The sequence below is a fragment of the Balaenoptera physalus genome (genome assembly GCF_965194825.1).
Source record: "Balaenoptera physalus genome assembly, chromosome: 13".
NCBI classification, from domain to species: Eukaryota; Metazoa; Chordata; class Mammalia; order Artiodactyla; family Balaenopteridae; genus Balaenoptera; species Balaenoptera physalus.
The window spans coordinates 65,640,137-65,655,621 of record NC_138892.1 but is presented as its reverse complement, the minus strand read 5'-3'; the positions used below and the strand labels follow the sequence as shown (position 1 = coordinate 65,655,621).

The following is a 15,485-nucleotide window of genomic DNA, read 5'->3' as shown; positions in this document are numbered from 1 at the left end:
AAGGGCGTGCTGACCTTTCCCCTTTTCCTTCATGGAGCAGGAGATAACATATCCATCCCCTTCCCCAACCCCCATGGAAGATGTCCTCCCTCCCTGAAAGGAGAGTGGCGTTGCTATCATCAAGGGCAGAAAGGTGAGAATGAGAGAATTCTGTACAAACAGACTTTGTTCAACATAATTCTCATCATCCTTAGCCTCCCCACATAGCGTAGTTCCGTTTCCACAATCACCTCTCTTTGTTCAACCCAATAGAAAAGCATTTAGGTTTTGTCACTTCTCTGGGTCTTTATCATTTCCTTAGAAGGGTATCCTGTGTCACATAAAACTTATGGGAAATAAATACGTATGCTTCTCTCCTGTACTCTGTCTTGTGTCCATTTAATTCTCAGGACCAGCTGTCAAAACTCTAAGAGGGTGGAGGTAAGAATTTGTCTCAGAGACATCTTTCTTGCTGGCATCTTTGAATTCTACCTCGTTCCTTGACTTGATTCTTCAGTATGCTGACATGCTCTCAGCCACCATCTTCAGAAGCCTTGTGAACATGGGCTGCATCTTTCAAAGTGAAGCACATTCTTACCACACAAACCAGCCCTCAAAATACTTGTTATCAGTGGACCCAAATGAGCTCATTTGGGTCCATTGCACCTGGACACTTATGGCAGCCTTATTCACATCTGCCAGAACTTGGAAGCAACCAAGATGTCCTTCAGGAGGTGAATGGATACAAAGACTGGGATACATCATGCAACAGAATGTTCTTTGGCACTGAAAAGAAATGAGAGAGATATGGAGCCACGGGGAGACAGATGGGGTACCTTAAATGCGTATTACACACTGACAGAAGACAATTTGGAAAGGTGGCATACCTTAGGTTACCAACTATATATGACATTCGGGAAAAGGCAAACCATGGAAAGGGTGAAAAGATCACTGGGGAAAAAAAATTTTTAAATACAAAATAAAAAATAAATTTAAAAAAAGATCACTGGGTTGCCAGGGGCTTGTGGTGGGGTTGAGGGGTGAGGGGTAATAAATAGGCTGAACACAGAAGATTTTTAAGGCAGTAAACTATTCAGTGTGATACATTCATGGTGAGATACGTATGTCAAAACCCATGGAACGTACAACACCAGGAGTGAACCCTAATGTAAACTCTGGACTCTGGTGATAATGATGTGTGACCAACACGCAGAATGTTGATAGGATAGTTAGGGAGCCGGAGGCTCTGAGCACCTGTGGTGGGGGGTGGGGTGGGGGCACCAGCAACAGCAGAGCAGAGCATATATGGGACTTCTTTGTACCCTGCCCGATTTTGCTGTGAACTCAAAACTAAATAATACAGCTTATCGAAACAAAGAAAGAAGAACTCCAGTAATATCACATGGCTACTCCTCTTCGAGTCTGCAGTTTGTCTGGGCCACTTGAGAGCCGAACTTCAGCAGACATTGTCCTTTCAACACGCATCCTTTCAAAGTTTCATCTAAAAACCGCTTTTTATCTCACTCTACTCTCTTCTTTTTTTAAGATAGTATTTTTTTCTTCTTTTTTTTTTTATTGATGTATGACTGACTGGCAACATTATATTAGTTTTCTGGTATACAATATAGTGATTCAATATTTTTATACATTACAAAATGATCACCAAGATATGTCTAGTTATCATTCGTCACCAAATAATGTTTTTACAGTATTATGGACTCTATTCCCTATGCTGTACATTACATCCCCATGACATTTGTTTTATAACTGTGAGTTTGTACCTCTTAATCTTTCTCACCTATTACATTCATCCCCCCACTCCCGTCTCCTCTGGCAACCACCAGCATGTTCTTTGGATCTATGAGTCCATTTCTGTTTTGTTGTGTTTGTTCATTTGCTTTGTCTTGTAGATTCTACATATAAGTGACATCACAAGATATTTCTCTTTCTGACATATCTCACTTAGCATAATACCCTCTAGGTCCATTCATGTTGTCCCAAGATTTCATTCTCTTATATGGCTGTGACATATTCCTCTTTGTGTGTGTGTGTGTGTGTGTGTGTGTGTGTGTGTGTGTGTGTGTGTGTGTGTATGAAATCTTCTTTATCCATTGGTGTATCGATGGACACTTTGATGGCTTCCATATCTTGACTATTGTCAATAAAGCTGACATGAACATAAGGGTGCATATTATCTTTTTGAATTCGTGATTTTGTTTCCTTCAGATAGATACCCCCCAAGTGTAATTCCTGCATCATATGGTAGTTCTAGTTTTAATTTTTTGTGGAACTTCCATGATGTTTTCCATAGTGGCTGCATCAACTAACATTTCCAATGAAAGTGCACAAGGGTTTCGTTTGCTCCACATCCTCGTCAATACTTGTTTTTTGTTGTCTTTTGAATGAAGCCATTCTTTCATGTGTGAGGTGATAATCTCATTGTGGTTTTGATGTGCCTTTCCATGATGATAAATGATGTCGACCATATTTTCATGTGTCTGTTAGCAATCTGTATATATTCTTTGGGAAAACGTTCAGTCTTCTGTCAATTTTATAATGGGGTTTTTGTTCTTTGGAGGTTGAGTTGTGTGAGTACTTGGTCTTTTTTGGATATGAACCCTTTATTAGTCATATCATTTGCAAATATTTTCTCACATTCAGTAGGGTGTCTTTTTGTTTTGTGGGTGGTTTCCTTTGCTGTTCAACAGCTTTTCAGTTGGATGGAGTCCCATTGGTTTATTTTCCTTTTTTTTCCCTTGCTTGAGGAAAGAGATCCAAAAAAATACTGCTAAGACTCATGTCAAAGAGCATACTGCCCATGTATTCTTCTAAGAGTTTCATGGCTTCAGGTCTTGCATTGAAGTATTTGATTCATTCTGAGGTTATTTTTGTAGATGGTATGGGAAAGGAGTCCAGTTTGATTTTGTGCATGTAGCTATCCACTTTTCCCAACACCGTTTATTGAAGAGGCTATCTTTTCCCCATTGTTTATTCTCACCTCCATTGTCACAGATGAATTGACCATAAAAGCATGGGTTCATTTCTGGGCTCTCTATTCTGTTCCATGGATCTATGTGGGTTTTGCGTGTGTGTGTGTGTGCCAATACCATACTGACTGATGATTCTAGATTTGTAGTACAGTTTCAAATCAGGGAGCATGTTATGTCCAGGTTTGTGCCTCTTTCTTAAGGTTGTATTGACTATTCAGGTTCTTTTGTGTTTCCATACACATTTTAGAATTCTTTGTTCTAGTTCTTTGAAAGATCCCATTGGTATTTTGATAGGGATGACATCGAATCTCTAGATTGCCTTTGGGTGTGGAATCATTTTAACAATACAAATTCTTCCAATTCATAAGCACAGTATATCTTTCCATTTGTTTGTGTCGTCTTCAATTTCTTTCATCAATGTCTTCCAGTTTTCCGAGTACAGGTCTTTTACCTCCTTGGTTAGATGTATTTCTAGGTATTTTATTTTTCTTAATGTCATTGTCAATAGGATTGTTTTCTTAATTTCTCATTCTGATAGTTTTCTGTGAGTGTATAGAAACGCAGCAGATTTCTGTACATTAATTTTGTATACTGTAACTTAACTGAATTTTCTTATGAGTTCTATTTGTTTTTTGGTGTTGTCTTCAGGATTTTCTTTTTTGAATATTTATTTATGTATTTGTTATTTTATTTATTTATTTATTTATTTTTGCTGCGCCAGGTCCTAGCTACAGCACGCGGGATCTCCGTTGCAGCATGCGGGATCTTTAGTTGCAGCATGAGAACTTCTTAGTTTCAGCATTTGGACTCCTAGTTGCAGCATGCCTGTGAGATCTAGTTCCCCAACCAGGGACTGAACCCAGGCCCCCTGCATTGGGAGCACGGAGTCTTACCCAGTGGACCTCCAGGGAAGTCCCCAGGATCTTCTATACAGAGTACCATGTCATCTACAACCAGTGACAGTTTTACTTCTTCCTCTCCAATCAGATTTTTGTACTTCTTTTTTTCATCTAATTACTATGGCTAGGACTTCCTAGACCATGTTGAATGAAAGTGGTGAGAGTGGTTAGGGTTAGAGTTAGGTTTAAGCATAACTAGCCCTTTTTCCCTTCCTCCCTCTCCATCTCTCTAAGGCCTCCAGGAAGGACAGAACTAGTCCAGGGTCACCCATGACTCAGGGAGTTGAGCTGGACTATTGCTTTTCTGCCCCCCAGTCCTGGGCATATTTTTGTATACTATCTGTGTATCGTCTTTGGACAGGTTTCCATTCAGATTGTTACCTATTTTTAATGGGGTTGTTTGTGTTAGAGTTCTTTGTGTATTTTGAGACAAATCCTTTATTAGATATGTATTTGCAAACATTTTTCTCCCAGTTTGTGGCTTGTCTTTTGATTTTCTGAATAAGGTCTTTCACAGAGCAGAAATCTTTAGTTTTATGAAGTCCATGGTATCACTTGTTTTCTTTGTGGATTGCCTTTTTGTGTTGCGTGTTAAAATTCAAAGCTCATGATCTACATGACGAAACCCAAGCTTCTGTCCATTTTCTTCTATGCTTTCTTCTATAATTTTGAATAGTTTTACATTTCAAATTTGTCTATGAATAATTTTGAATGAATTTGGTGTAAGTTGTAAAGTTTGTATCTGCATTCATTTCATTCCATATAGTTTCCAATTAATTGCTCCTTAACTATTTTTGGAGAAGTTATGGGATATGTAGCTCCATTTCAGTTTGAATTTCCAAAGTTCAATGAGTTCAGCAGTTCTGCCAGCAGGGAGCACTATCTCCAGGGAACTGTGAGCTAGACGCGGCCTGCATTTCCCGCATCAACCACAGAAGGCGCTGAGCCCGCTTCTCTGACCCGCCGTGCAGGTGCCTCCCACCGCGGACTTCGCTCTGCGCGCAGCTGAAAGGAGTTCTATCTCCTCAAGCACCGCCAGGGCTTCCGCTTTGGGACTCGAAGGGCTAGCGTCCGTGCAATAGGAGTTCAGTCTCCATAGGACTCGCTGGAATTTGGGCTTCAGGACAACCTGGGGCTATGTCCATGCTGACAGGACCTGGGTTTGCTCAGGATCCGCCCAGAGAGGCACGGCCAGGAGTAAAAGGTGAGGAAAAATTGAGAAGTAAGGAAAGTGAGCAGAAGCTTCCTGTGTATGACTGACTGCTGGGGGGTGGGGGCGGGGATCCACCTTCAGATGACCCAGGAAGGGCTTGATGTGGAAAACTGGGTTTTTAATCAGGTTTCTGTGCAGTGAAGACTAGTGTCCTGTGTAGTTTTTTGGCGTGTGGTGTCCAATTTTTCCCAGCACTGTTTATTGTGGGGACTGTCCTTTCCACTTGGTGTGTTCTTGGCCCCTTTGTCATAAATTAACTGACCGCATCCATACAGGTTTAATTCTGGTCTCTCTGTTCTGTTCTTCTGATGCTTGCACCTGTTTTTGTGCCAATTTCACACTGTTTTGGTTATTGTAGCTTCACAGTATAATTTGAAGTCAGGGTGCGAGATGCCTCCATCCTATTCTCCTTTCTGAGGATCGCTTTGGCCGTTTGCTGTCCTTTGTGGTTCCACGCAAATATTAGAATGATTTGCTCTATTTCTGTGAAAAATACCGTTGGAATTTTGGTAGGGATTGCATTCACTGTGTACATTGCTTTGGGTAGAATGGACATTTTTATAATATTAATTCTTCCATTCCATGAGCATGGGATATCTTTCCATTTGTTTGTGTATTCCTTAATTTCTTCATGTGTCAAAGGTCTTTCAAGTCCTTTGTTAAATTTATTTCTAGGTATTTTGTTCTTTTTGACGCAATTGTAAATTGGATTGTTTTCTTTGTCTTTCTGATGGTTCATTATTAGTGTTTAGAAATGCAGTTGATTCTTGTGTATTGATTTTGTAACTTCACTGAATTCACTTATTAGTTCTAATAGTTTTTTGGTGGAATGATGTAGAAAATTGGAATTCAAAAATCCCACTGTTTCTATCACATCCAGGTCATCCACAACACAGAAGACATAGTGGCTCCTAATATAATCTTCCCACAGTGCCCGTAAATTACAGGTGGACTCCTACCTATGTGGGTGATTAGGTTCATGACTTTGTGTGAACTGAATCTGGGTAAGGCTTGGCCTTTACAAGGAGGTGTGATGTCTTCTCCGGTGTTCTGGCGTGGTATTGACATGGTGTTTTGGAAAGTAATTTCAAACATACAGAAAATTTGCAATAGCAGTGCAAAGTACTGTTTATCTCTACTCAGATTCCCTAGCTGTCATTGCTTTACCACATTTGCCATTTCACACAAAATACTCCAGTGTGTTTTACCCAGAACAAGGACACTCTCCCAGGGAACCAGCACATAACCTCCAAATGAGGAAATTAGTATGATTTCCACATTATAATCCAATCCACAGTCCCACTTCAACTTTCACCAGCTGCCCCAACTCTAGGGAAATGTCTTTTTCCATTCTGATCCAGTTTTCTTTTTCTGGAACCACTACTCTTACTTTCCCTCAGTTTTGCAACCTTGATGAACTTAAAGCACACAAGTTGAGTATGATCTGGCTGGCCTTTTCTGTTTGGCTTTTTTCACTTAGGATGTTTTAAGATGTTTTCAATGTTCATCCGTGTTGTAACATGTATCAGTACTTCATTCATTTTTCTCATTGTGCTTAAATGTCATAACATTTACCATTCAAACCATTTTAAGTATACTTAAAATTCTATGACATTAACCACATTCACATTGTTGTACAAATATCCTCACCATCCATGTTCAGAACTTTTCAATTTTCACTAGTGAAACTCTGTAGTCATTAAACACGAATTCCCCTCAGCCCCTGGCAACTGCGTTCTACTTTCTGCCTTTGAATTTGACTTCTCTGGATACCTCATATAAGTGGAATAGTATCATTTTTGTCTTTTTGTGACAGGGTTATTTCATTTATCATAATGACTTCAAGGCTCATATACGTTGTAGCATGTGTTGGTATTTCCTTAGTTTTTATGACTGAATTACATTCCTTTGTGTATATGCCACATTTAGTTCAGTCCATTCATTCATCAATGGACACTTGGGTCGCTTCTACCTTTTGGTATTGTGATTAATGCTGCTGTTAATATGAGTGTACCCATATCTGTTCCAGTCTCTGCTTTCAATCTTTTGGGTGTATACCCTGATGTGGAACTGATGGATCATATGTTAATTCTATGTTTAAGTTTTTGAAGAACTGCCATACTGTTTTCCACAGAGGCTGAACCATTTTATTTTATTCCTTCTATGGCGAATAATATGGCTGTTTATGGATCTACCCCATTTTTTTTTCTTTTTGGCTGCACTGCACAGCATGTGGGATCTTAGTTCCCCAACCAGGAATCAAACCCGCGCCCCCTGCATTGGAAGCACGGAGTCTTAACCACTGGACCACCAGGGAAGTCCCTGGATCTACCCCATTTTGTTTATCCATTTACCCTCTGCTGGACATTTGCGTTGTTTCTACCGCTTGGCTATTGTGAACAGTGCTGCTATCTATATATGTGTACACGTGTTTTCAATTCTTTGGGGTATATATATATATATATATATATATATCTAGGAGTATAGTTGTTGAACCATATGCTAATTGTACATTTATGTTGTAAACATAGGTTGTACATTTTCCCATTTCCACAAGTAATTTTTTTTTAACACCCAGAACTCTCTGTAAATGACAAAAGACTTAAAAATGACCACTGTTAAAGATTTGATGAAAGTTCATAATAATGCAGTTGACAAGAAAATTAGTTATTTCTGAGATATACATTTTAAAGTAATAACTAGGATTATTACTTATAACATTATACCAGAACATATAAGATTTTTAGAAATTTCATGTAATGTCTGAAACATTTATATTAACATATTTCCATACATATTTCCATACAAATACAAATATAAGATTTTTAGAAATTTCATGTAATGTCTGAAACATTTATATTAACATATTTCCATACAAATAACCCAATGAAACTTTAGTATTAGTTGTTTTGTTTGTTTCTTGTTTTATACTGCAGGTTCTTATTAGGCATCAATTTTATACACATCAGTGTATACATGTCAATCCCAATCGCCCAATTCAGCACACCACCATCCCCACCCCACCGCAGTTTTCCCCCCTTGGTGTCCATATGTCCATTCTCTACATCTGTGTCTCAACTTCTGCCCTGCAAACCGGCTCATCTGTACCATTTTTCTAGGTTCCACATACATGCGTTAATATACGATATTTGTTTTTCTCTTTCTGACTTACTTCACTCTGTATGACAGTCTCTAGATCCATCCACGTCTCAACAAATGACTCAATTTTGTTCCTTTTTATGGCTGAGTAATATTCCATTGTATATGTGTACCACATCTTCTTTATCCATTCGTCTGTTGATGGGCATTTAGGTTGCTTCCATGACCTGGCTATTGTAAATAGTGCTGCAATGAACATTCGGGTGCATGTGTCTTTTTGAATTACGGTTTTCTCTGGGTATATGCCCAGTAGTGGGATTGCTGGGTCATATGGTAATTCTATTTTTAGTTTTTTAAGGAACCTCCTCCATATTGTTCTCCATAGTGGCTGTATCAATTTACATTCCCACCAACAGTGCAAGAGGGTTCCCTTTTCTCCACACCCTCTCCAGCATTTGTTGTTTGTTGATTTTCTGATGATGCCCATTCTAACATGAGTGAGGTGATACCTCATTGTAGTTTTGATTTGCATTTCTCTAATAATTAGTGATGTTGAGCATCTTTTCATGTGCTTCGTGGCCGTCTGTATGTCTTCTTTGGAGAAATGTCTATTTAGGTCTTCTGCCCATTTTTGGATTGGGGTGTTTGTTTCTTTAATATTGAGCTGAATGAGCTGTTTATATATTTTGGAGATTAATCCTTTGTCCGTTGATTCGTTTGCAAATATTTTCTCCCATTCTGAGGGTTGTCTTTTCGTCTTGTTTATGGTTTCCTTTGCCGTGCAAAAGCTTTGAAGTTTCATTAGGTCCCATTTGTTTATTTTTGCTTTTATTTCCATTAATCTAGGAGGTGGATCAAAAAAGATCTTGCTGTGATTTATGTCAAAGAGTGTTCTTCCTATGTTTTCCTCTAAGAGTTTTATAGTGTCCAGTCTTATATTTAGGTCTCTAATCCATTTTGAGTTTATTTTTCTGTATGGTGTTAGGGAGTATTCTAATTTCATTCTTTTACATGTAGCTGTCCAGTTTTCCCAGCACCACTTATTGAAGAGACTGTCTTTTCTCCACTGTATATCTTTGCCTCCTCTGTCATAGATTAGTTGACCATAGGTGCGTGGGTTAATCTCTGGGCTTTCTATCTTGTTCCATTGATCTATGTTTCTGTTTTAGTGCCAGTACCATATTGTCTTGATTACTGTAGCTTTGTAGTATAGTCTGAAGTCAGGGAGTCTGACTCCTCCAGCTCCATTTTTTTGCCTCAAGACTGCTTTGGCTATTCGGGGTCTTTTGTGTCTCCATACAAATTTTAATATGATTTGTTCTAGCTCCGTAAAAAATGCCATTGGTAATTTGATAGGGATTGCATTGAATCTGTAGATTGCTTTGGGTAGTATACTCATTTTCACAATGTTGATTCTTCCAATCCAAGAACATGGTATATCTCTCCATCTGTTGGTATCATCTTTAATTTCTTTCATCAGTGTCTTATGGTTTTCTGCATACAGGTCTTTTGTCTCCCTAGGTAGGTTTATTCCTAGGTATTTTATTCTTTTTGTTGCAATGGTAAATGGGAGTGTTTCCATAATTTCTCTTTCAGATTTTTCATCATTAATGTATAGGAATGCAAGAGATTTCTGTGCATTAATTTTGTATCCTGCAACTTTACCATATTCATTAATTAGCTCTAGCAGTTTTCTGGTGGCAGTTTTAGGATTTTCTATGTATAGTATCATGTCATCCACAAACAGTGACAGTTTTACTTCTTCTTTTCCAATTTGTATTCCTTTTATTTCTTTTTCTTCTCTGATTGCCGTGGCTAGGACTTCCAGAACTATGTTGAATAATAGTGGTGAGAGTGGACATCCTTGTCTCGTTCCTGATCTTAGAGGAAATGCTTTCACTTCTTCACCATTGAGAATGATGTTTGCTGTGGGTTTGTCATATATGGCCTTTATTATGTTGAGGTAGGTTCCCTCTATGCCCACTTTCTGGAGAGTTTTTAACATAAATGGGTGTTGAATTTTGTCAAAAGCTTTTTCTGCATCTATTGAGATGATCATATGGTTTTTATTCTTCAATTTGTGAATATGGTGTATCACATTGATTGATTTGCGTATATTGAAGAATCCTTGCATCCCTGGGATAAATCCCACTTGATCGTGGTGTATGATCCTTTTAATGTGTTGTTGGATTCTGTTTGCTAGTATTTTGTTGAGGATTTTTGCATCTATATTCATCAGTGATATTGGTCTGTAGTTTTCTTTTCTTGTAGTGTCTTTGTCTGGTTTTGGTATCAGGGTGATGGTGGCCTCATAGAATGAGTTTGGGAGTGTTCCTTCCTCTGCAATTTTTTGGAAGAGTTTGAGAAGGATAGGTGTTAGCTTTTCTCTAAATGTTTGATAGAATTCACCTGTGAAGCCATCTGGTCCTGGACTTTTGTTTGTTGGAAGATTTTTAATCACAGTTTCAATTTCATTACTTGTGATTGGTCTGTTCATATTTTCTGTTTCTTCCTGGTTCAGTCTTGGAAGGTTATACCTTCCTAAAAATTTGTCCATTTCTTCCAGGTTGTCCATTTTATTGGTATAAAGTTGCTTGTAGTAGTCTCTTAGGATGCTTTGTATTTCTGCAGTGTCTGTTGTAACTTCTCCTTTTTCATTTCTGATTTTATTGATTTGAGTCCTCTCCCTCTTTTTCTTGATGAGTCTGGCTAATGGCTTATCAATTTTGTTTATCTTCTCAAAGAACCAACTTTTAGTTTTATTGATCTTTGCTATTGTTTTCTTTGTTTCTATTTCATTTATTTCTGCTCTGATCTTTATGATTTCCTTCCTTCTGCTAACTTTGGGTTTTGTTTGTTCTTCTTTCTCTAGTTTCTTTAGGTGTAAGGTTAGATTGTTTACTTGAGATTTTTCTTGTTTCTTTAGGTAGGCTTGTATAGCTATAAACTTCCCTCTTAGAACCGCTTTCGCTGCATCCCATAGGTTTTGGGTCGTCGTGTTTTCATTGTCATTTGTCTCTAGGTATTTTTTTATTTCCTCTTTGATTTCTTCAGTGATCTCTTGGTTATTTAGTAACGTATTGTTTAGCCTCCATGTGTTTGTCTTTTTTACGTTTTTTTCCCTGTAATTCATTTCTAATCTCATAGCGTTGTGGTCAGAAAAGATGCTTGATATGATTTCAATTTTCTTAAATTTACTGAGGCTTGATTTGTGACCCAAGATGTGATCTATCCTGGAGAATGTTCCATGCGCACTTGAGAAGAACGTGTAATCTGCTGGTTTTGGATGGAATGTCCTATATATATCAATTAAATCTATCTGGTCTATTGTGTCATTTAAAGCTTCTGTTTCCTTATTTATTTTCATTTTGGATGATCTGTCCATTGGTGTAAGTGAGGTGTTAAAGTCCCCCACTATGATTGTGTTACTGTCAATTTCCTCTTTTATAGCTGTTAGCAGTTGCCTTATGTATTGAGGTGCTCCTATGTTGGGTGCATATATATTTGTAATTGTTATACTTCTTCTTGGATTGATCCCTTGATCATTATGTAATGTCCTTCCTTGTCTCTTGTAACATTCTTTATTTTAAAGTCCATTTTATCTGATATGAGTATAGCTGCTCCAGCTTTCTTTTGATTTCCATTTGCATGGAATATCTTTTTCCATCCCCTCACTTTCAGTCTGTATGTGTCCCTAGGTCTAAAGTGGGTCTCTTGTAGACAGCATATATATGGGTCTTGTTTTTGTATCCATTCAGCCAGTCTATGTCTTTTGGTTGGGGCATTTAATCCATTCACGTTTAAGGTAATTATCAATATGTATGTTCCTATGACCATTTTCTTAATTGTTTTGGGTTTGTTTTTGTAGGTCCTTTTCTTCTCTTGTGTTTCCCACTTAGAGAAGTTCCTTTAGCATTTGTTGTAGAGCTGGTTTGGTGGTGCTGAATTCTCTTAGCTTTTGCTTGTCTGTAAAGCTTTTGATTTCTCCATCAAATCTAAATGAGATCCTTGCCGGGTAGAGTAATCTTGGTTGTAGGTTCTTCCCTTTCATCACTTTAAGTATATCATGCCACTCCCTTCTGGCTTGCAGAGTTTCTGCTGAGAAATCAGCTGTTAACCTTATGGGAGTTCCCTTGTATGTTATTTGTCATTTTTCCCTTGCTGCTTTCAATAATTTTTCTTTGTCTTTAATTTTTGCCACTTTGATTACTATGTGTCTCGGCGTGTTTCTCCTTGGGTTTATCCTGTATGGGACTCTCTGCGCTTCCTGGACTTGGGTGGCTATTTCCTTTCCCATGTTAGGGAAGTTTTCGACTATAATCTCTTCAAATATTTTCTCTGGTCTTTTCTCTCTCTCTTCACCTTCTGGGACCCCTATAATGCGAATGTTGTTGCGTTTAATGTTGTCCCAGAGGTCTCTTAAGCTGTCTTCATTTCTTTTCATTCTTTTTTCTTTAGTCTGTTCCGCAGCAGTGAATTCCACCATTCTGTCTTCCAGGTCACTTATCCGTTCTTCTGCCTCAGTTATTCTGCTATTGATTCCTTCTAGTGTAGTTTTCATTTCAGTTATTGTATTGGTCATCTCTGTTTGTTTGTTCTTTAATTCTTCTAGGTCTTTGTTAATCATTTCTTGCATCTTCTCAATCTTTGCCTCCATTCTTATTCCGAGGTCCTGGATCATCTTCACTATCATTATTCTGAATTCTTTTTCTGGAAGGTTGCCTATCTCCACTTCATTTAGTTGTTTTTCTGGGGTTTTTTCTTGTTCCTTCATCTGGTACATAGTCTTCTGCCTTTTCATCTTGTCTATCTTTCTGTAACTGTGGTTTTTGGTCCACAGGCTGCAGGATTGTAGTTTTTCTTGCTTCTGCTGTCTGTCCTCTGGTGGTTGAGCTCCACAAGTAATTTTTTTTTTTTTTAAATCACATAAGGATTTTTTTTTTAAATTTTATTTATTTATTTATTTATTTATTGCTGTGTTGGGTCTTTGTTTCTGTGCGAGGGCTTTCTCTAGTTGTGGCAAGTGGGGGCCACTCTTCATCGCGGTGCGTGGGCCTCTCACTATCGCGGCCTCTCTTGTTGCGGAGCACAGGCTCCAGACGCGCAGGCTCAGCAATTGTGGCTCAGAGGCCTAGGTGCTCCGCGGCATGTGGGATCTTCCCAGACCGGGGCTCGAACCCGTGTGCCCTGCATTAGCAGGCAGATTCTCAACCACTGCGCCACCAGGGAAGCCCACAAGTAATTTTTAATGTTTCCAATTTCTCTACCTTGTTACCAACATTTGTTATTTTTAATTTTCTTGATTATAACCATTTTAGAATATGTGAGGGAGTTGTTGAATTGTGGTTTTAATTTGCATTTCCATCATGACTAATGATATTTGACATCTTTTTTCTGCTTGTTGACCATTTGTCTTGTGTGGAGAGCGGTCTATTGAAGTCATTTATCCATTTCTAAAATTGGGTTTTTTGTCTTTATGTTATTGAGTTGTAAAAGTTCTTGATATACTCTGGATAACGACTCATCATATTTTTAATGTGCAAATATTTTCTTTAATTCTGTGGGCTATATTTTCACTTTCTGAATTGCATCTTTTGATGCAAAAAGGTTTTTAATTTTGAGGAAATCCAATTTATTTTTTCATTGCTTGTGCTTTGCTCTCAGATCTACGAAACCATTGCTAAATCCTAAAGATTTATCCCCATGTTTTATTGGAGAGTTTATACAGTCATCCCTCAGTATCTATGGAGGATCGGTTCAAGGACAGCAGGACATACCAAAATCTGCATATGCTCAAGTCTCTTATATAAAATGGTATAGTATTTGCATATAACCTAGGCACATCATCCTGTATGCTTTAAATCATCTCTAGATTACTTATAATAGCTAATACAATGTAAATGTTATATACATGTAAATACAATGTAAATGCTGTGTAACCATTTGCTGGTACATGGCAAATTCAAGTTTTGCCTTTTGAAATTTTTGTAATTTCTTTTTTCTAATATTTTCAGTCTGGAGTTGGTTGAACCCATGGATGTGGAACCTGTGAATATAAGGTGTTGACTGTAATTTTACTTCTTACATTTAAACCTTTTATGTATTTTGAGTTACTTTTTGTATGGGTAGAAGGAAAGGGTCCAATTTCATTCCTCTGAATGTGGATAGCCAATTGCCTAGCACCGTTTGTTGAAAACACCATTATCCCCCAATTTAATATTGTTGACTGTTGTCTAAAATCAGTTCACCATAGATGGGTGGGTTTATTTCTGGGATCTCCCTTCAATTTCATTCATCTATATGTATAGCTTTATGCCAGTCTCACAGTGTTTTGTTTACTGTTCCTTTGCACTAACATTTGAAAATGGGAAGTGTAAGCCTCCAACTTTGATTTTCTTTTCTAAGATTGTTTTGGCTCCTTGGGGTCACTTTAAATTCCATATGAATGTTAGGATCAGCTTGCGTATTTCTTCCCAAAGGCCTTTGGGAATTTTCAGAGGAATCACACTGAATGTGTAGCTTACATTATGTACTATTGCCATCTTAACAATATTAAGTCTTTCCATCACCATGGGATGGCTTCACATTTATTTAATTTTTCTTTTATTTTTTTATCCATGTTTTATGATTTTCAACATCTAAGTATTTTTTTAACTTATTCTTTTTTATTGAAGTATATTTGCTGTACAGTATTATATGTTACAGGTGTACAATATAGTGACAATTTTTTAAGGTTATGTTCCATTTATAGTTATTATAAAATATTGGCTATATTCCCCATGTTGTACATCACAACATTACTGAGGACCAGCCCTTCCCTTGAGTGGAACCCTGATACATATAAACATGAGGCACATCTGCTCCTTCCTGTTACCTGGCATTAAAGGACTGAGACAGCACTAGGAGGATGACAAATCATAAGAGAACTTGACCTACATACAGGAGAACTCTGGGAGGGGAAGAGTCAGCAAAGAAAAGTAAAAGGAGGAAAGGGAAGGGAAGGAGGAAGAAGCGGGGCAGGGAGCAGCGAAATGGAAAGAGAAGGGGAAGCAGTAGGATAATGGAAGGGAAAAGAAAAAAGCAACAAATGGGAGAGATGAGATAGGAAAGTAATAGGAGAAGAAAAGGAGAAGAGAAGGATTTGGAAAACCTTTCCCAGATTCCTCCACTCAGGCCACATGTTTATTTTCCTAATGAAAAGAATACAGGTTGGGTTTTTATGAATTGCATTAAAATTTTCAAGTTATTAATATGTATTCTTCTCAATATTGCATTTAAGTCCATGCGTTGAGATACCCTATATAC

The 15,485-nt window shown here is 37.9% G+C and overlaps 1 protein-coding gene across 3 annotated transcripts in view; it reads left to right on the top strand.

Annotated features, from left to right (window-relative positions):
• Window positions 1-2,056: 2,056 nt before the first annotated feature.
• The window catches only part of SPMIP11 (sperm microtubule inner protein 11), a gene marked incomplete at its 5' end in the record, with an annotated part of 109,276 nt that continues 95,847 nt past the window's right edge, over window positions 2,057-15,485 (top strand). For 2 of the 3 annotated variants that reach the window (XM_082421507.1, XM_082421505.1), the window contains one exon: window positions 2,057-5,072. In XM_082421507.1, coding sequence (XP_082277633.1) covers window positions 5,006-5,072 — 67 coding nt within the window. The remainder of the gene's footprint in view (window positions 5,073-15,485) is intronic. The other variant, XM_082421506.1, reaches the window with a different exon arrangement.